At 48.6% G+C, this 21,628-nt stretch overlaps 1 protein-coding gene across 2 annotated transcripts in view; it reads right to left on the bottom strand.

Moving 5' to 3' along the window:
• The window catches only part of CD4 (CD4 molecule), a 77,484-nt gene that overhangs the window by 18,511 nt on the left and 37,345 nt on the right, over positions 1 to 21,628 (bottom strand). For both annotated transcript variants that reach the window (XM_090055227.1, XM_090055222.1), the window contains exons 3-4: positions 326 to 517; positions 80 to 223 (exon numbers count right to left, since the gene is read on the bottom strand). In XM_090055227.1, coding sequence (XP_089911353.1) covers positions 80 to 223; positions 326 to 517 — 336 coding nt within the window. The remainder of the gene's footprint in view (positions 1 to 79; positions 224 to 325; positions 518 to 21,628) is intronic.

Genomic DNA, 21,628 nt, shown 5'->3' with positions numbered 1-21,628 from the left:
CACAGGCTGGAGGAGATGGATCAAGGACTCAGGTCCTTCCTCTCCCAGAAAGGTCTCATTATGGTCCCCAATCACTCACCGCCAAACACCACCAGCTGGACTGTGTCCCCTCTGTGACCAGATTCACAGGTATACTCGCCAACATCATAAGGTGCCAGGTTCTGCACTTTCAGGGAAAAGTTCGTTGTAATTAATTCAGATCGATTTGCCATTGGAGCCTTCCCTTCAGGAAGAATAAGAATGCTGGGATTAGAACTCCACTGTGGAGGAGAGGGGGCTGCCCAGCCCTGCATAGGGGGTAGGCATGGTGAATTTAGGATGTTACCTTTAAAGACATTGATGTGATATTTGATCACAATGTCTTCTTGTGATTCTTGTCTTCTGGTGGTGTGTGTTCTTTTCTGGAATTTCCAAGTCACTGAAGTCATTTGACGAGTGAGGCTACAAGGTAGGATCACTTCCTGTCCAACAACACCAGCCACCTTTGTTTGTCCTACAGCTACAGGAGGCTTCAGGCCTGAAAGACACCCCAAAAATAGCATGGGGACTAAGTAGATAAGCAGTGGCACAATTAATAAATCCCTTCCAGCCAAATGGACCCCAAATTCCCTGCCTCCTTATCCAGGTCATGATAAGGTCTCCCTCATTCCGCTCTGTTCCTTTAATCCTTCCTCAAATTTCCCATCTCCCTATTACCTCCTTAATTGTCAAGATCTTTTATCCAACCCTAAATCCAGTGTCTGTTGCTGTCTGGGAAAAGCTTTTCCTGTCTCCAACTCTCTTTTTCTCTTTTCCCTCCACTCCCAATGTCCCCACCCTTTACTCTCCCCACCCTTGGACTTCTTCTCTTATTCCTCCCTGCTGTGCCTCTCTGATATCTCAGTCCTATGCTTGCCAGTCTGGCACGCCATCTCCCTCTCACTTACCCCCAGCTGGCAGCAATTTTGTTCTGTTTTGCATATGCTTTAAGCAGTAAGGGTAATTAACCAGTGGAATAAATTTACCAAGGGTTATGACATTATCTCTGTCACTGGCAATTTTAAATGAGATTGGCCATTTTCTAAAGGGCATGTTCTAGTTCAAACAGGAGTTAATTCAGAGCAGTCCTATGGCCTACCATTACACAGGACGTCAGACTAGATCAGAGGTACTCTACCCTTGGTCCGCAGACCAGCCCCAGCCCCTGGTGCTGCAGCATCCAACCTGCAGGGCTCCCCATGGATCTGTGGAGAGCCCGAGGAGCCATGGTCCTGCTCACTAGATTTAGCTCTCAGGGTGATGCAGTCTGGCATGGGGGCCAGACAGCAGTAGTGTGGGGACCAGATGGGGGGAGTGTGGGGCCCCAGAGATCAAACCCAGCTGGGCGGAGGCAGTGCAAGGCCCTTGGCTGGGCAGAGGCAGCATGGGGCCCCAGGGCATGATCATGGCATGTGAGGGCAGCATGGAGCTCCAGGGCCCAACTCCAGTTTGAAGGGGTGGCATGGGGCCCAGTCTGGCCCACAAGCTGGCCGCACGCCATCCATCTGGTTTACAGGGCCCAAACCATGAGCACCACTAGACTAGATGATTCTGTGAATCTATCCAAATGGAAACAAAATAAGGTTGTTCAGTTGCAAATCAGTTTATGGTAGCACTGGCATAACCTTAGTTCAAGTCCTGAGATTTTTGTCTCTGGGGATTTCCCAGATGTTTTTCCTGAGTATGCATCAGCAATCAGTTATTCACATGGTCAGCTTCAATTCTGAGGTGCATTCTCCCTTATATTCCCCCTCTGAAGAGGTCAGAGATCCCTCATGTTACCACCTGATTCACTTTGCATCCCACTGCAGAGCTGAATTTCTCCACCCTGCCCTCCCATAGAACCTATTTCCCTCATAATACTTTCAGCTCCTATGCAGAGCTCAAATGAGCCCCATGCCCCCATAGCATTTCATAGATATAGACACCAGGGCTGGAAGGGACCTTGCAAGATCATCAGGTCTAGAGTAGGTGCTTGCATCACTTCTGAGGGGAGTCTATTCCAGACTCTGGGGACTTGGATGGTAAAGAAGTTTATCCTTATGTCCAGCCTAAAATGGTCTTCTAGGAGTTTGTGACTGTTGGATCTTGTCTTCCTTTGGGATGCTCTGGGGAACAGACATTCTCCCAGATCCTATGTACTTATAGGCAGCCACCAAGTCCCCCCTGAGCCTTCGCTTCTCCAGGCTGAAGAGTCCCATGGTTCTCAGCCTTTCCTCATAAAGCCTGCTCTCTTGTCCTTTAAGCATGCACATGGCTCTCTCAAGCTTTTCCACATCCTTTCTAAAGTTCAGAGCCTAGAACTGAATGCAGTACTCCATCTGTGGCCTCATCAAGGCCTAGAAAAGCAGGAGGATGACTTCCTGGTCTTGCTTGAGATGAATCGGTAGATGCAAGCCAGGTTTTTGTTAGTTTTGCTGGCTGCAGCATTGCATTAGTAGCTCATGTTCATCTTGTGGTCAATCATGACCCCCAAGTCTCTTTCAGTCACGGTGCTAGTGAGTGTAGTATTGCCGAGCCTATAAATATGATGTGTATTTTTTTCCCAAGGTGGAGCACCTTGCATTTCTCCACGTTGAATGCTATCAGGTTTTGACCCTGTCACAATCTGGAGAAGGACTTTTTATTGTCCTTGATTCCTGTAGGCAGTTTGAGTTTGGTTTCAGTCTTGGCTGTTTTAGTTCACTCCAGTGCTGAATACCCCTTTTTGGTGATGTTACCTGACTTCCATTGCTTATAGGCTTCTCTTTTCAGATATAAGAGGTCCATGAGTTCCCTATTTACCCAGGGGAGTTACTCATCCCTTCTGCTACCGTTTCCTACAGGCCGGAATGGACTTCCCTTGTGCTTCAAGGATCACGTCCTTAAGGAGCAACCACTCATCGTGGACTTCCCTCCCTGTCAGGTCATGGCCATGCAGGGCCTCGGCAACCAGCCTCCTGAGCTTGTGAAAGTTGGATTTCCTGAAGTTGAGGATTTCTGCATTGCTGACTGATCTGCCAATTTTGCAATGGATAGAGAAAGTGATCAACTCATGATCACTGTTGCCAAGCTTCCCTTCAATTCTCAGGTTGCTCACTAGATCATCCCCTTTGGCCAGTACTGGATCCAGCAGTGGCTTGTGTCTTGTTGGCCCATAGACTTCTTGAGACAAGTAAAGCTTGTCAATGCAAGTGAGGAAGCTTTGCGACCGATCATATTTGGCTGAGTGCTATTCCCATGAGATGTCAGGGTAGTTGAAGTCACCCATGACAACCATGCATTGACAGTGTGCAGCCGCTGCCAATTCCCTAGTGAATTTGTGGTCAAGTACTTCCTCTCGGTTAGGAGGTCTGTAATAGACTTCTATCATGATATCCCCTTCACCACGTCCCCCCATAATCTAACCCAGATGGTCTCAAGTTGCCTTCTTTGGGTGCCAAGATCCACTTGTAGGGAAATGTACTGCTCCTTCATATAGAGAGCTACACCCCTGCCCTTTCTTTCAACATGATCCCTCCTGTACAAGACATAGCCATCTATACCTGTGGTTCAGTCACAGGGAAGTCCCACCAAGTCTGTTATCCCTATGAAATCATATTCATTTTTGTTTAGCAGAAGGGCCAGTTCCTCCTGCTTGTTCCTCAGGCTCTTGGCATTTGTGCATAGGCAAGTGAGGTGCGGCCTCCACCTCACTCTTAGGCACCAACACCACAGTCTTCTGTTTACTTCTTCAATTCACCTCTTCCTCCTGTGCCCATGACCCCTAACCAGAAGGATTGAGGAGAAAATTATCTGCACCCCCAGCCCTTTAAGCCCTGCCCCCAGAGTCCTGTAGTTACTCATAACCCGGCTGGGATTGCTCCAAGTCGTGTCATTTGTGCCCACATGGATGAGGAGCATGGGATAGTGGTCGGAGGGTCGGACAAGTTGCGAGATCATCTCAGCTACATCCCAGATATGGGCCCCGGGAGGCAGCAGACCTCATGGACCAAGGGGTCAGGACAGCAAAGCGCTCCCTCTATCCCCCTCAAGAGGGAGTCTCCCACAACAATCACTCTGCGTTTCTTCTTTGTGGTGGTTGCAGGTTGCCTTTCTTCCTTGAGTGCTGGAGCCAGTGGCCCTGCTGGCTCTACTAGTGCTGCAAGGGGTTCATATCTGTTGTGAAGATCCAGGGGGCTGGTGACCCTGGTGCAGTGTGCCTTGGGGCCAGAAAATTCCTTCATCCAAGTGACCCCTGGCTGGACTTCATGGGAGCTTCTCTTGTCCACCCTTGTCCTGTCAGCCATCCTTGCTCTTCCCTCTTCATTTAGGTGTAGAGTCTGGCAGTAAGAGTGTCCCCTGCTGCGACCTACTCTTCTCCCATGTTCATCTTGTAAGAGCTGGTCAGTAGTACCACTTACATGGATCACAGTTTATCTATGTCAGCGCTTATACACGTGATGCCTTTACCATGTACACATGACCAAAAAGTCACTTTGTGTGACTTAGTGATGTCACACTGTACATGTGCAAGCATTTGGGGGATTTTAAATGAGTTTGCATTGTTGCAAACTAAACTACATCCCAATGTAGTTTAATTTGCAACATTGCAAATTGCAGTGATACAGCTGTCAGCTCACACTCCCAGCTGTGGGAGAGGCGGGCTCTGCAGAAAAAAAGGATTGGGCCCCAGAGAAAAAAAAAGAAGCCTGCTGAAAGCAGAAGCAGTGAAGGGCCCAATCCTTTTTTCTTTTTTTTTGGTAGAGTCTGTCCACCTCTCCCACAGTTTGGGGGCGAGCTGCCAGCAGGCCAAGCAGGCCCTGTGTTGTGGGTGGGGGCCCAGTCCATCCCTCCATGGCAGCAGCACCCCCTGGGGCTGCCTGGGTGGGCTGGTAGCAGGCTGGGTGCTGCCCCAGCTCAGGGTTGGGAAAGAGTTGGATCAGGCTGGGGGCTGCCTCCTGGCTGGGGCAGTACCCACCCTGCTAGCAGCCTACGTAGGTGGCCGGGGGGGCACCACTGCCATGGTGGGAAGGACAGGGCCCCCTTCAGCTTAGGGGCTGCTCAGACCACTGTCAGCTCATCCCCCCCCCAACCATGGGCAGGCTCTCCCCCCAAAAAAGGATTGGGCCCCTTGCCAAAAAAATAAAAATAAAAAAGGATCAGGCCCCTCACCATAACAGTGGTGGAAAACAAAATCCCTACATTGAAACCATGGGTTTCAATTAGAAACCTGTTTTAATTTAGGGGGCATAGAATGTAACCCTAAGGATTAAACCCCATTATGTGTACAAATGCCCTGTGTGCCCAGATTGATGCACATCATGTTCCAAATGTGGGAAAGGAGTAGGCAGAAGGGAAGCAGTGAGGATACAGAGAAGTGGGGTTGGGCTGTGGAGGGCTGCAAGAGACACAGCGTGCAGAGGGCAGGCATACTATAGAAGAGTGGGGAATGACTGGGGAGAACAGCTCTGTATAAGGGCAACATCTGGCAGTTGTGGGGAATGGATATGAATGGTCAGATGGGATGACAAGGGCATGAGGTGTGAGGCATGGGAACAGAAGGAAACAGCTGTGCCATTCAGAAGTGCATGGGTGGGAGGGAGAAGTAGGGCTGTGCAGAGAAGCAAAGGAGAAGGGTTGTGGAGGAGAGTTAGGGTGGGGGAGTGATGTTGATCAGGGGCCTGGGACAGATAGTTTCTGTGTGCCCAGACATTGCGGCTGACAGTGTTCCACGTCAGTGTTACCTGGTACACACATGGAGCTGAAGCATCCCTACCCAACCCTGCCACCTCTTGCTCTCCAGGCTGCTCCTCAGGCTCCTGAGAGCAGGGATGCCAAAAGGCAATGGAACAGATGTGATGGAGAGAGGAAACCTGGGCAGGGTAAAATGGTAGCTAAAGGCATGTGGTAGCCCTTAACAGAGGTAGATCAGGTTTGGAAGTTAGGTGAGTCCCTTTTATTTGGTTCTGTTAACATTTGTAAAGTGGCTTGGGCATGTGAGAGGCTCCCAGATCCTAAAACGTGAGTCCAGAAGCTAAATATGATCCTTAAAGAGTGGGACCGAACAACCTGAATTTTTCTTTAAGGGCAAAGCTCATAAATTCTTTGAAATAAAGGGAAACAAGAAGAAAACAAACAAAGAACTCAGGTTCTGCCCCATAGCAGCAGAGTCCCTTTTTCTGATGGCAGAGACATTCCAGCCATGTGAGTGATGCGAGGCCTCTGCCACAAAGAAATCACCAGAGAGCAGGCATGCCCTCAAGTTCTGCCAGCAGCTGCTTCCCCTCTCGTGGCCTGTCGTCCCCCCCAGCATGCTGTGAACCCTGCTGGGATTGCTGCCCAGTACCAGGGGGCCAGGGATGAGCTCTGGCGGGTTCCCTGTGGTGGCAGTTGTCTTCTGGCAGAAGGCCATAACAAAGGCAAGTCTGAAGACAGTTCTCCAGGAAAGAGCACAAAGGTGTCCCACATGTCTTTTGTTCTAACTCTGCCTGATAAGGACCAGGATGTGGCTGTTTGTGGCTCCACAAAGGAGTTGTTTCCTATCTGTAATTGGCCCCTGGGGGATTCCCCCCTTGTAAAGTAAGGAGAATCTCTGGCAGGAGGCTGCTGTAGGAAACCAGGTCGCCAAAGATATGCTGGGGGTGGAACAGTCAGGTAGGTGTAAGGCAGCGCAGCACCAATTAGGACTGCTTCAACCCTAATGTTAGGGAAGATAGAAAGAAAGCTTCAAGTGTACTGATGTAAGATTTCACAGAGGTTTAACTGGATTTATTTGACACAGATTTAGTCCAGCCCCACCACTTTCTTTGCACAGGAAAGAACTACAGGAGGGATGTGGACAACATTGAAAGGGTCCAGAGGAGGGCCACCCGCATGATCTGGGGACTACAGGGCAGACCCTACAATGAAAGACTGTGGACCTAAACCTGTTCAGCCTTCACAAGAGAAGGCTGAGGGGGGACCTGGTGACTGTCTATAAACTCACTAGGGGGGACCAGAAGGGTTTGGGGGAGACACTGTTTCCCTAGTGCCCCCTGGCATGACAAGGAATAATGGACACAAGTTATTGGAGAGTAGGTTTAGATTAGACATCCACAAGAACTACTTCACAGTTAGGGCGGCTAGGAGCTGGAACCAACTTCCAAGGGAAGTGGTGCTGGCTCCTACCCTGGGGATCTTTAAAAAGAGGCTTGATGCCTACCTGGCTGGAGTCATTTGAGCCCAGTTTTTCTCCTGCCCTGGCAGAGGGTCGGACTTGAAGATCTACAAGGTCCCTTCTGACCCGACTTCTAGGATTCTATGATTCTATGATACAGCTCTGCCTCCTGTGCAGGAAGTCATCACAAATGCCTCCTGTTGTAGACATGTCTGGCCATCTACAACACTGCCCTTCAACAACCTCGAGTTGAGCCACAGACACTCAGAGGGTTGACTAAAATTTATGAGGGTATTTTTTTTTACAGCAGTAAAATGTGAGTTCTTTGGCTTGTCTGTCTTTATGTTTTATAGTGTGCTCAGATGAGATTTCAGGCTCTTCTCTGCAATCTCAGGGACCAAATGTTTAATGTTTGGATAACCGAAGCTGGGAGTGTCATGAAACTTTTTTCTATTCCAGGAAATGGGGCTCAAAGAAAAACACCAGCTATCATAAGATATTCAATGACAACAAGAATACTGGCAATGCTGGGTCTGCCATGCTAAACCCCTTTAGAAGAAATGTCACCCATATACACCAAGGAAACTGGAGGTGGTGTGGGGGGCAGCATTTTCCATCCTGCACCTTATACTAGTGGGTGGATTCTGTGCTCTATTAAACAGAGGAAGCAACAGTGTCCAAAGGTCAGGTTTCTTACACAACAACTCTACAGAATTGCAGTTTTTATGAATCTTGCAGAAGGACAGGGACTCCCCTGTGATCAGCAGGGATCTTGGTTTTCTTTGTTTAAAAATCACAAATTCTCTGATTTAAAAAAGAAGCAAATTCTCTGATTAAAAACTCTAAATCTACAATTAAAATGAAATGCCACTATATATATATATAGGTATCAACTGAATGCAATGTTTTATTAATATATTTACAATTTTAAAGCAATCTGGAAGCCTCAGTCACTATAATAAAATAAATTCCTCACTCCCCACCCATAGACCCCCTGCGCTCCCCTCAGCCCTGCCAGAGGAGGCCCTCAGCTGTCAGGGCTACCGAGCCAGGGACCTAGGTCTGCAGCCCCCTGTCCCCTGCAGCAGCACCCGAGCCCTGGCTGCCACCCATGGGAGGTGGCTGCTGCTACAGTGGACTGGAGCAGAGCTTAGAGCCCAGTTCGCCCTCTCCCATGGGCAGTACGGCTGGAGTGTAAGCAGGACCTGGCGTTGTAGCCCCCTGCCTGCCCTGCAGCAACAAGGGCCACAACTCCACATCACCACCCCTTCTGCTTCCAGGTGGGCATGGCCGCATCACCATGGCAGCGTGAGGCTTGCAGTACCAGACCTGAGCTTCCTTGCCCAGCCCTGCTCTGCCCTGCTGTGCCGGGTCCCACCCACTGGGACACAGAGGCTCCAGGAGGAAGGGCAGCAGGGCGGGGCAGGGAGCCCGAGCCCGCAGGAGGCAGCCTGCCTGTGCATCCCCCCCCCCGTGAAGAAACCTTGGAACACATGTCCCAATGTCCCCACCTGGAGTGTATGAAGTGGCAGGGAGCCAGCCCCCTGGCCCGCTCCATGGACAAGCTGCCTATGGTCCTGTCCTGCTTCCCACTCAGGCCTTGCAGCCAGAGTGGCCCTGGGCCCCAAGCCCCACACTCCGCACCAGCTGGGCAGCAGCCCCAGCCCTGCCCAGCTCCCGCTCTCTCTCTTTATGTGGGCCTCAATCCCCTCCTCCCCTCCAACACTTACCTGCAGGAGCTGCTTTCCAGACTGCCTGGCCGTGTATGTATGTGTACACACGGTGCCCCTACCTGATTGCCCTCCTCCTGCTCCCCCCAACCCCTCACAGGCTGCAACTCTGCCAGCCTGCAGAGAGCTCTTTGCAAAAGTGGAAAATCTGCACGTTTCTCTGTTAAAATGAAAAATCTGTGTTTTTCTTGGGTAAAAAGGGAAATTCATGTTTTTCCCTGTTTTCCTGTGGGAAACGGAAAACCCAGATCCCTGTTTATCAGAAACCTTCATCCCTGTACTGCAGCATCTTAGCAGTCAAATGCTGTGCCTCTATTACAGTATTTCTAACCCCAAGTATTCACAACTCACAAAACAGACACCCAAAATGATGAGATTTAAAAAATGCATTGTTATTCACCTGTGTTCTGTATTTTTAACTTGTAGATGTCACCCACACTTTCAGTGCACCCATTTAGAGTGCAAGTGTTTGCTGGCAGGTTCAGCGGTAAGGCCAAAATTTCCTGGATGATGGAGTGAACTGTTCCTACTGCCTTCGAAACACGCACACATAAGAAAATAAGAACTGCCATTTACTGGGTCAGACCATAGGTCCATCTTCCCCAGTCTCCTATGACACACTGGCGAAGAGTGGATGCTGAAAAGGAGAGTGAGCTGGGAATGGCCAGAGTCTACTGCCCTCTCTGGCTTCGACCACAAAAATGCAGGTCCTCCTGCTGGCTGCTTGGGGGAGGAACAACCCTTCAGCCTCTCTTAACTGCCAAGTGTTATGAGCCAATCACTAGCTAACCTTTCCACTTGTCTACCATTTTGCAAGACTGTCCTGCCTTCCTAAACCAGGCCAAATCCTGTAATTCCTTTAGATAACCTCCCTACAAGAAATCCTTGTCTTCTCAGAGAAGGTACAGTGAGAAAAATAGTATGTGATCATATTATTAAGGACTGTATCATAATGCAAATTGGTAAAGGGGATGAAAAGAGATTTACAAACAGCATTAATGCCAGCCTCTTTTTAGCCCATGAATCCTCCATATTTTTTTGTATGTGTGTATATATAATATTTATCTATCAGGTCCCCTCCCAGCATGGCATCCTGGGGGCAGTGGGGGCCATTGGCTTACAGACTTTCTCACATGTAAGTCTGACTTTAGACTGGCTCAGTGGAAACTGAAGGATGGCAGGTGGCCCCCTAAATGAGACAAGCTTGGTGGGGCTCAGCTCCAGCTTCACATCATAGACTCACAGTAACTGGCAGGTTTGGTAGAGAAGTCAAGAACTCAGATCATGGAGACTGAACTAACCCTGTGACTGCTATAGGATGTTGCCTATGTTGGGCTTGAAGTAGCATCTTCTTCTTATTCCAAGATTAATTTATTCATAGCTATTTGACCTTATGCCAATGTTGTTCTTCAGCCAAAAAAACTGTTTACTGTCCTAATATTTGCCCCATATATGTCATTGTACAGACTAATCAGATCTCCTTTCAGTCTCTATTTGTTTAAGCTAAGAAAGTCGAACTCTTTCAATTTTCTTTCATCAGAAAAGTTTTCCATAGCCTTCAAGATCCTAGTGGCCTTTCCAGTTTAAGTTGTTTTTGAACATTGGTGACAGAGCTGCATACTGGGCATGTCTACACATGTATTTGATCTGGGATCAGTTTACTCATGGGTAAATGCTCCTGGGCAGGCAGGGAAGCTGGAGCAGATTTGCTGCTAATGGCAGCTAACTGCTCCTGCTTCTGGGGTCCTGCAATGGGCCCCTGTTGCCACCAGGGGGAGCTCTAGGCTCCCCATTGGCGCTAGCCCAGGGGCTGGCAGGGTTCTGCAGCAATTTCCAAACCCAGTGCCTTGATCACGCAATTGGGACACAGGGCTGGGACCTGCCTCTAGCCAGGACAGATCCCAGCCCTTGCCCCACACACAGGGCAGAGGTTGGGGAGCTTGTTTTCCACTTAGCTCTGTAATCACAGAGCTGGGCAGGGCACAGGCTCCCCAGCCCCTGCCAACAAGGAGCTCCCAGCAGCACCTCTGCCACTGTGGGGCCAGTGCTGGGAGATCCTTCTCTCCCAGTGCCAGTCCCTCGACCACGGAGCAGACACTAGGAGATAAGGTTCTCCCAGCCCTCACTCTCCCATTAAAATCTCAGAGTGGGAGCTTGGAGCTCCCTGCTGCCAGGGCAGGGGGACATAATCCCCGCCTGGGCTCCAGTGGCAGAATCTGCCCTGGCAGCAAGCAGCTCCTGGGAACAGGGAGCAATTTCCCACCCCCTGATTGTCAGCTGACCAGGGGCAGATTTGCATTTGCAGGTTGGAAATTTACTCACGAATTATTAGCGAGGTTTACTGCACAGTAAGGATATGCATGTGTAGATGGAGTAAACTATGCTATTAAGTAGTAAAGTGTTTTGTGTAGACATACCCACTGTACTCTAAATGGGGTCTTGACAATGCCTTGTTCAGTGGTACTGGTACCTTCTGATCCTTACTGCATATACCCTACCAAATACACCCTAGGATTGTGGTAGTCTTTTTGACCGCTGCATCACACTGATGGCTCATGGCTATCCTACAATTAACCAATACACCCATACCCCTCTTAGATGTTCCCAGTCTCTGTGCCCCCATGTTTGTAGCTGAAGTCCTTGTTATTGGTCCCTACTTCACACTATGTACTGTTAAATTTCATTTCTCATGCCTCATTGCATAAGTTTATGTGGGAAGATGTAGATAATGATCTGGTCCTCCTGCACACTGGGAATGCCCCACCCCAGCTTAGTGCCCACCCACTAATTTCATGAGGATTCCAATATTAAACAGAACATGTCCTAGGAGAGATCCCTGAGGAGCACAACTGGTAACTGTTCTCCTACTGGATAAGTCACTTTCTGAACTAAACCACTGAGGTCTCTCTAGGTGCCTGTGACATCTGCTCTTATTAGGCTGGAAGGTGTAGTGTCCCCAGCCTGACCAGCTGTTTTGCTCAAGTGAAGTGATTTGCTTAGGGCCGGGGTTTTCAATCTTTTTTAACAAGTATACCCCTTCTGTCTTAAAGTTTCAGCTCATGTACCCCTTTATATTTTTTTCTTGTTTTTAAGGGGTGGGGAAAGGGGCAGATTGAGGCCCTCGTGGTGAGGGAGGGAGTGGGGCTGGGGCAGGGGCAGGTGATGCACAGCTGGGGTGCAGCATGGGATGGAGCTGCAAGCGCCTCATTCAGGGGACGTGGAGCTGCATACACCCCAAGAGGGCATGGGGGACATGTGCCCATGGATCTGCACAAGGGGTGGGGCAGGCTGCTGCTGCAGGCTGGGGCTAGGGTTGTGCTGGGGTCTTCCTGGCAGGGGGCTGGTTGGTGGTGGCACTGGGAGGGGGCTATGGGAGGGGCTGCAGCCACTCCAGAATTTGCTGTAGCCTCCCCAACCCCCACTTCCAGCACTGCCATCGCCTGCCTCAAGCACAGTCCAGCCCAACACCCCCACCAGGAACAGCCTGGCGTTGCCCCAGCCTGCAGCAGCAGCCCGCCCTCTCCCCACATGCAGATCTGGGGACACACACCCCACATGCCCTCCTGGGGGTGTGTGTAGTGATGGGAACTGTCCCCCCCGCGCAGCTCAGTCACGTGCCCCTCCCTGGCTGGGCAGTCCCTGCCTGAACCCCACTCCCTCCCCCACCCCTACTCCCACCGTGGGGGACTTAATCTGCCAGCCTCGTGCCTTTTCCCTTACAACAGACTTACCAGCGGGACCCAGGTGCTCTCCACGCTGCTGGGCTACACTCCTCACCGCCTACATGCTCTGCTCATGCGGCTGTGCGCATGCCTGGGGCATTTATCTGTCACATTATCAGTCATATCAGTTCTGTGTACTCACTATGATCTTTTTAAGTACCCCTAGGGGTACGCATAACCCGGTTGACAACCACTGGCTTAGGGTATCAGTTGGCACATGCTCAGTGTGGGTCAGACTCAGGAGGTTTTGGAGGCTCTGAACTTTCGAACTATCATTACATCATGACCTACTTTCTGGTTCTGAGCATGCCCAGTTTATTGAGTGACAGTGGTTTTGGCACCAAAAAGGTGCAGATCACCCCCCTGAGATAATTATCGATCTGATTGGTGAATAAATGGAAAGCATTAAGTTTGTTCCAAATGATATTGAGTGACAGACACCTCTATCGGTTTGATTGAATTAGGAAGTGATTGATGGGACTTCTGAACTGATGATTGGTTTAGCTGCAATTGACAGAAGCAGTGTGATCTGGGTAAATAAAAGGTTTGCGTATGTGATGTTTGTGTGCGTGTATCTGTGTTGGATTGTTGGTGAACTTGCTGGATGTTTATGTGTGGTATGTCAGTGGCTGTCTTTGGCTGTGCCTGCTTGGGTCTGTTTGCTTGGTGGTTGCTTAGGTATACATCTGAGCTTGGCACGAGCCTAGTGGACACGAGAAGACTGATTAGTGCATGTATTGGTGTTGGGTACCTCACTCCCCTGCTGAGCTGTGCTTGCAGTACTGTTGCAAGAGAGTGAGTGGGTAGATGATTTTTAGGATCCTGAAACTGGGGGTGATAGACTGGGAGGGTGAGAGAAGTAGAACTAATTGAGTGAGTTATACTTGTGAGTTTATAATTTGGTGTCCCTATATAGGACATAAGATCTTTGTTTTTGGATTTATTTGTAATTGGCTATTTGTCTGATGTGGTGGGAAATTGTTGAACTTGTATGGGAAGTGGCATAGTTGTAAATTAATGTCATTGACAGTTTGTGTATAAAGTTGTATGTCAGTTCTTTATTAAACATCTGTTGCGCACTTGCGTTTTGTCTTAACAATATAACTCACTTGTTCATACTTACCTGGTATGTAGAGTCTTGCTTATGTTTACTTACTTTTTCCTAAAGCTTGCTGGGTAGCCAGCCTCAGGCACATACTTTAAGGTACAGGCATACCTCGGAGATATTGCGGGTTCAGTTCCAGACCACCACAATAAAGCGAATAGCGCAATAAAGCGAGTCACATGAATTTTTTGGCTTTCCAGTGCATATAAAAGTTATGTTTACACTATACTGTAGTCTATTAAGTGTGCAATAGCATTATTTCTTAAAAAAACAATGTATATACCTTAATTAAAAAATATTTTATTGCTAAAAAATGCATCTGAGCTTTCAGCGAGTCGTAATCTTTTTGCTGGTGGAGGGTCTTGCCTCGATGTTGATGGCTGCTGACTGATCAGGGTGGTGGTTGCTGAAGGTTGGGGTGGCTATGGCAATTTCTTAAAATAAGACAACAATGAAGTTTGCCACATCGATTGACTCTTCCTTTCACGAAACATTTCTCTGTAGCATGCGATGCTGTTTGATAGCATTTTACCCACAGTAGAACTTCTTTCAAAATTGGAGTTTGAAATATTGCAAGAATTACCAAAATGTGTCACAGAGACACGAAGTGAGCAAATGCTGTTGGAAAGATGGCGCCAATGGAAAAATGGTGCCAATGGACTTGCTCGACGCAGGGTTCCACAAACCTTCAATTTGTAAAAAATGCAATATCTGCGAAGCACAATAAAGTGAAGCGCAATAAAACAAGGTATGCCTGTACTCTGGGCCCTGAGGTCAGCAAGCTCAAGCTATTAGCAAATTAAGGAGTAACCTCTTTCATTGCATTGATCCCTGATGATTTCATCCTGACAAATTAATAATATTGATCTGTGACATTTGCATAATTAGGGATCATGCCCTCAACACTCTGACGCATTGTAATTATGGTATGTTGAAGCTAATTGCCATGCTCCAGCAGCCTTGGCATCCCATGTATTCAGCATCCCCACACTTTAAAATGGTGGTAGGAGTGCTTCAACTAAAGCTTGTGGAACAAACTTTAGTTAAAGTACCCCTGCCGCCATTTTGAAGCACAAGACACGGAATACACAAGATACTCCAGATGCTTTAATTAGAGCAGCTCCCAAGACCCGCTCTAATTAAAGTGCCCTCCCACTCCTGCAGCATGTGTAAAAATGCCCTCTATGACCCAAATCCTTATCCACTTCAAAACTGTAGCATTGATTCCCTTCCTGTCTAGTTCAGCAACTAATTTTCCATGAAGCATGGTTATCAGAAACTTTGTTTACATCTAGAAAAATGAAGTCCACCTTTTTATCCTTACTTAACAAGTCCATTATCTTAACATAGATAAATATTAAATTAGTCTGATATTATTGTCCTCTCACAAACCCACGTTGCATTTTGTTCCATTTTTGAATCACTTCCATATTTTTTTACTATTCTTTCCTTCAGTATCTGGTTTAAGACCTTACATCAGAGGCGGGCAATTATTTTGGGCAGAAGGCCGCTTACTGAGTTTTGGCAAACCATTGAGGGCTGCATGACAGGCAGCCAGGGGCAGATAAATATTCATTTTCTCAATTTTTTAGGGGCCCCACAGGCCAGATAAAATGGCCTGGCGGGCCGCATCCGGCCCCCGAGCTGCATTTTGCCCACCCCTGCCTTACATGTTATTGAAGTCAAGCAAAAGGGCTTGTAGTTGCCTGGGTCACTTTTTCTTACTTAAAAAAAAACACACACTATGGTAGAATTTGATTTCCTTTTATGCAGATAAACAACAGCTTTTTAGTCACATGAGTGCCAAAAGTGCCACTTATGCACAGGAAGCAATTCTGTGAGTCCTGCACATTGGATAAGTCAGTGGGTGCACATACACTGAGTATGTGCTGTAGAGAAGTGACTCTCAACCCTTTTTTGCACAAGGGCCTATTTGTAAACATTGATGGTCAGTCCTGACCTAGTGTCCTTCACTCACAACCTGCTGCTCCCCACACCCAGGCCCCAGACCCCAGTGTTTGGGGGTGGAGGCATGGGGGTGGGTGCGTGGGGCACGAGGGGCCTCAAGCAGCCCCTTGCAGGCTGGAACTCTGCCAGTCTGCAAGGGAAAAGTCATGGTTTCCCATGCTTTTCTCCTTTAAAGAAAAATCCATTTTTAAAGTTTGTTGATCCATTTTTAAAGTTTGTTTGTGACCCTGTTAGAAATATTATTAAAAATGCATTATCAATAGCTGTTAGCTCCCATCAATAGTGTTGTCCTTTGAATAAGCACGGCTGCCAGCCCTCCTTGTCTCCTTAATGAGAGAGGGAAGGGGGTGTTGGAAACTGAAGGAAAAACTCCAAGAGCTCTCTTTGTTCTGCAAATTTACTATCTCTTTGTTACACTAAATCACACTTTCTTTCATGGCTCCTACGGTTCTTAGGCTAAGATAAGAATAATTGCCATTTTAGCCTTCAGGTTGAACCTTGAGTAACCTTAAGTCCCTTTTGAGCACGCATAATAACCTAATACATATTAAGCCTATCCGCCCCGCATACTTAAGTAGTTAATTATAATACACATGGGATGCATGATCTGACGTATTCTCATGCATGTTTCTATGAACCGGAAATGAGTTGTAAGAGTTCCTGTTTCTGTACACGTGCCAGAAGAGAAGGGATAAAAGCCTGCTAATGATTGTACTTGGGGGCAGAGGGTTTTGATCTTTGTCTTCTCCCTCTGACCCTATTTGCAAATATATACCTTTTGTCTCACCAACAATGTGTGCCTAAGGATTTGTTATTCAATGAGCCTCCAAAGAAAACGAACCGAGAGAGAGTTTTTTTTACTTCAATCTGGCGCCCAACGTGGGGCCCTTCTTTGGATGACTCCGGAGTTCGTCGGCACATCATCTCTGCCCCCCTGGGGGGTTTGCGCGCCGAGCCTTTCTTTTTGGCTCGCCCTGAGGGGGGGCTTGAGGTGTGAGCCGGAACATCCGGAACACTAAGGGCTCCTATGCAAATTTTGTTTTTTTTTGGAGTCTCCAGGTACACATTTTTGGCTTTGGATCGAGATCTCTGGGGTATCTGAGTGAGTATACGAATTCCCTTTGCCCAATTTGGTTCTGGGTCCGGAGCAGGAGGTGTGCATGTTCTCATGGTAAATCATCTGCTGTAAGGGACTTTTTGGTATTTGGTGTGCCTTGGGTGCACTTTTGTGGGCAAAATGGGTACGGTTAGCTCCCGTGTAGAAAACACGGATACCCCTCTAAGGTGCTTATTACGTCATTTTAATAAATTTGCAAGGCCGGCCGATTACGGAATAAAAATGAAAAAAGGTGATTTAACTAAGTTTTGTCAACTCGAGTGGCCAACATTTGGGGTCCACTGGACCCCGAAAGGATCCTTTGTGCTAAAAGAAGTGATAGCTATCCATGAAATTGTTATGCAAAATGGGTATTGGAATCAGTTTCCTTATATTGATTGTTGGTTGTGGGTGGTTCAAAATCAGCCACCTTGGATTAAGAATTACTTAGTAAAGTCTCATGTGATGCTTGTTAAGAAAAAGACTCGGGGGGGGGCGCCTGTACTTCCTGAGTCTAATGAGGGGGGGAATTCTGAATTGGCTGAGTACCGGACCTGTGCTCCGGTTGCCCTGTCGGGTAGCGAAGATGAGTCAGACGCCTCCTCGGCATCCAGTCCTTCTGCACCACCGCCCCCTCCCTTAGAGAGACCACCACCGACGTACCAAGGCATACCTAATGAGTTAGAGCGTGAGCCTCAGCCAAGTGCCTCATCTGAATCAGGAAATAAGGGTTATTATTTGCGTAAGCCTGTAGAGTCACAGCCGGTGTTGAACTGTCCGATGCGAGAGGTTATTGGGGAAGGAGGCACTGCAACTTTTGTCTACACCCCATTTAGCACTTCAGATTTATTTAACTGGAAGAATCAGAGCCCCTCTTTTCGTGAAGACCCTGAAAAGATGAGGGATTTGTTTCGATCTATTGGGCAGACTCATCGACCCACTTGGGCTGATGTCCAGATGATGCTCCAGACCCTCCTAACCCCGGAGGAAAGGAGATTAGTGTTAGGTACAGCAGAGCGTATTGCGACAGCCAGAGTTGAGTTAGCGGGTGCTGCTGGTCGTACTCTGCGTGATACCTTCCCTGTAGAAGAGCCGAGATGGGATAATCACACTGCCGAAGGCAGAGAGCTGAGTGCACGGTATCTGGGAATTATAGTGGAAGCAATGGGAAAGGCAGTGCCTCGGGTTACCAATCTGTCTAAGTTGTATGAAGTGAGACAGGGAAAAGAGGAGGATCCCTCAGCTTTCCTTGGGAGGCTGTATGAGGCATTTCGCAGGTTTTCGGATCTGGATCCAGAAGCCCCAGATAACCAGCGCATGGTAAATCTTATGTTTATTGGTCAATCTGCTGCTGATATCCGTAAGAAGTTACAGAAAACTGAGGGAGGTGCTGGGAAACCGATTTCAGAGCTGGTGGAAATTGCATATAAGGTGTATGGGAATCGTGAGCAAGTGCAGGAGCGCAAGGAGGTTAAAAAGGCTCAGCGACAGATGGCAGCACTAGCAGCTGCTATAACTGGAGGGAACTCTGAAAAGGCTGGGATGCAGAAGGGGAAAGGAGAAAGAGTGGGAGCAGACGTTTGTGCTTATTGCAAAGAGAAAGGACACTGGAAGAGGGAATGCCCGAAGTTGAAGGAGAAGAGAGAGAGGGAACCGAGAGGTCACCTCATGCGGGCAGAAGACAAGGGTGAGGATTCAGAATGAAGGGGACAGGGATCTAAGACCACTACCCTTCGGGTTGGAGCCCGAGAAGATCCCATGGTAACCATTAGGGTTGGTGGCAAAAACTTTGAAGCCTTGGTGGATACTGGGGCTACATTTTCAATGATTCCAGAAAAACCCCCCTGTGCAGGAACTAGTGAACAGCATGTACTTGTGGAAGGGATTGAGGGAATGCAAACCCGACTCCCTGTTTGTAAACCACTCCTCACCAAGGTGGGAGACCATTTGCTCGAGCACTCCTTTGTGTATTCTCCAAGTTGCCCGGTTGCACTCCTTGGGCGGGACTTACTCACAAAATTGCAAGCTGAGATCTTTTTCAGAGACGATCAGATGGTGGTCCAGCTACCTGTCAAGCAGAGCTCGAACTATCAGATGGCTCTCCTGGAGGACCGACGCCCTGCAGTAAGTCCAGAAGATCACATGACTGGAGTAGACCCCTCGGTATGGGCTGATGGAACCCCTGCGCGAGCTAAGTTCGTCTCCCCGGTAAGGATCGTACTCAAGGATGGGGAGGGGCCCGTTCGGGTAAAGCAGTACCCACTCAGCCGAGCGGCCAGAGCTGGACTCAAGCTGTTAATAGAGAAATACAAGAGGTACGGATGGCTAGTGGAAGGATCCTCACCCTATAACACCCCCATCCTTGGAGTGCCAAAGGCAGATGGGGTCTCATACAGACTGGTCCAAGACTTACGGGCAGTAAATAAGAAGGTCCTTTCAGACCATCCTGTAGTCCCGAATCCTCACACGATTTTGACACAAGTACCGGGGGAAGCTGAAATATTTTCAGTGCTAAATTTGAAAGATGCTTTCTTCTCTATTCCCCTTCACTGAGACAGTCAAAAATTGTTTGCTTTTGAATGGGAGGATCCAGACACCTTCCATAAAGCCGAACTCATGTGGACAGTTCTCCCACAAGGATTCGTAGCAGCCCCTCATATTTTCGGACTTGCCCTTCAGAAGGACTTGGAGGAGTGGAAGGGATCACACCCCACAGTGACTCTCCTCCAGTATGTGGATGACCTGCTAGTTGCAAGCCCAAACTTGCAGCTCTGTGAGGAAGCCACCAGGTCACTCCTAAACACTCTGGGGGAAAAAGGATATAAAGTTTCTAGAGAGAAAGCCCAGATATGTCAGCCTGAAGTCACATTTTTGGGATATAAGCTCTCAAAAGGAGTCAGAGCCCTAAGTGCAGATCGCATACAGGCAATCCAAGGTCTAACCCCACCTAAGTCACCCAAGGAGCTACGAGCATTCCTAGGGCTAACTGGGTTCTGTCGACTATGGATACCAGATTATGGTGGAAAGGCTAGACCACTATATGACTCACTGACTAAGGAGAGTCTCACTAAATGGAAATGGAATAAGGAAATGCAGCATGCCTTTGATCTGCTTAAAGCAGCATTAACCCAGCCCCCTGCCCTGGCCATCCCAAACAGTAAAAAGCCATATCGACTGTATGTTCATGAGAATCGAGGGGTCGCATCAGGGGTGCTGACACAGCCATCGGGCCCGACCTGGAGACCCGTGGGATATTACTCAAAGGTTCTAGATCCAGTGGCACTCGGGTGGCCAGCCTGTCTTCGGGCTGTGGCAGCCACAGCAGTGGTTGTTGAAGAAGCCCAGAAGATAGTCATGGGTGCGGATATGGAAATACTCACTCCTCATGGAGTTCCCCAGATCCTAGGGACTGAGGGAGGGAAATTTCTTAACCCCTCCAGACAATCACGGTATGAGATATTTTTGCTCTCTAATCCAGGACTTACTTTCAAACATACTACAGCCTTAAACCCTGCAACCTTGCTGCCGGAGCCAGGGAAACCGATGCATGACTGCCTTGAGGTCCTAAATCAAACCACACAGGTGCGACCTGATCTTGCTGAGGACCCAATTGAGGACCCAGATGTTGAATACTTCGTAGACGGCTCCAGCTCTGTCATCGATGGAAAAAGACGAACAGGATGTGCAGTGGTAACCTTGGATAAGGTAGTATGGAGGGAGTCATTGCCGAGCTCATGGTCGGCACAGGCCGCAGAACTCACTGCGCTCACCCGAGCATTACAGCTGGGGACAGACCAGCGGGTTAATATATACACTGACTCTCGCTATGCTTTTTCTACAGTCCATGCACACGGACTATTGTGGAAAGAAAGGGGTTTTATTACGGCCTCTGGGAATAAAATTGCTAATGGCCCCCAGATTATCAAGCTACTAGAGGCACTCCACCAGCCTAAAGAGGTAGCAGTCATTCATGTGCGGGCCCATGGGAAGGCTGCTGAGGAAAAGCATAAGCTTGGAAATGCAAAGGCTGATTCAGCAGCAAAGGAAGCTGCATTTATTGGGGGAGAAGCGGAGGAGGTATCCAAGCAGGCCATGTCCCATGCCATATGGCCAGACATCCAAGATTTAGTCCCACAGTATTCCCCTGAAGAAGATAAATTTGCACAAAGAGCTTGTGCAGAAAAGAACTCCCAGGGGTGGTGGATAGTACCAGGAGGGAAAGTCATGATACCCAGGCCATTGCTTCGGGAGGTGCTGCAACAGCTCCATGCAAGAACCCACATGGAGGTTTGGCCATGGGTGATCTAGTGATTCACCAAGCAGTAGCTCCAGGGCTATATGTAGAAGCTCAGCGCATTGCTACCAAGTGCATCACATGCCAGAAAGTAAACCCCCGAAGGAAACCCCCTGTGCCAATGGGAGGTAGACCCTGGGCAGCGTACCCTGGACAGGCATGGCAGATTGATTTTGCCAAGCTCCCACGGTCCAGACATCACGGGTTTTTACTTGTCATGGTAGACCAGCTCTCTGGTTGGGTCGAGGCCTGGCCCACCAGGACTGCCACTGCGGCTACAGTAGTGAAGTATTTGTTGCAGGAGATCATTCCACAGTATTCCCTGCCTGAGTCCATTGAGTCGGATCAAGGACAACACTTCGTGGGAAAAGTGGTTCAAGGAGTCGCGCAAACTCTCAAGGTTACTTGGAAATTACACACACCATGGAGACCACAGAGTTCAGGACAAGTGGAACGTATGAATAGGACTTTAAAGACTTTGCTCACCAAAATCTGTATTGAAACACGTCTTAAGTGGCCTCAAGCATTACCGCTCGCCCTTACTTGCATTCGAAACACTCCCCGACGGGGCCTTAAAT

Source organism: Crocodylus siamensis, chromosome 1 (genome assembly GCF_052110815.1).
Source record: "Crocodylus siamensis isolate JL-2025a chromosome 1, ASM5211081v1, whole genome shotgun sequence".
Classification (NCBI taxonomy): domain Eukaryota; kingdom Metazoa; phylum Chordata; order Crocodylia; family Crocodylidae; genus Crocodylus; species Crocodylus siamensis.
Note: the sequence above shows the minus strand (reverse complement) of the source record. Positions and strands in the feature narration are given on the sequence as shown.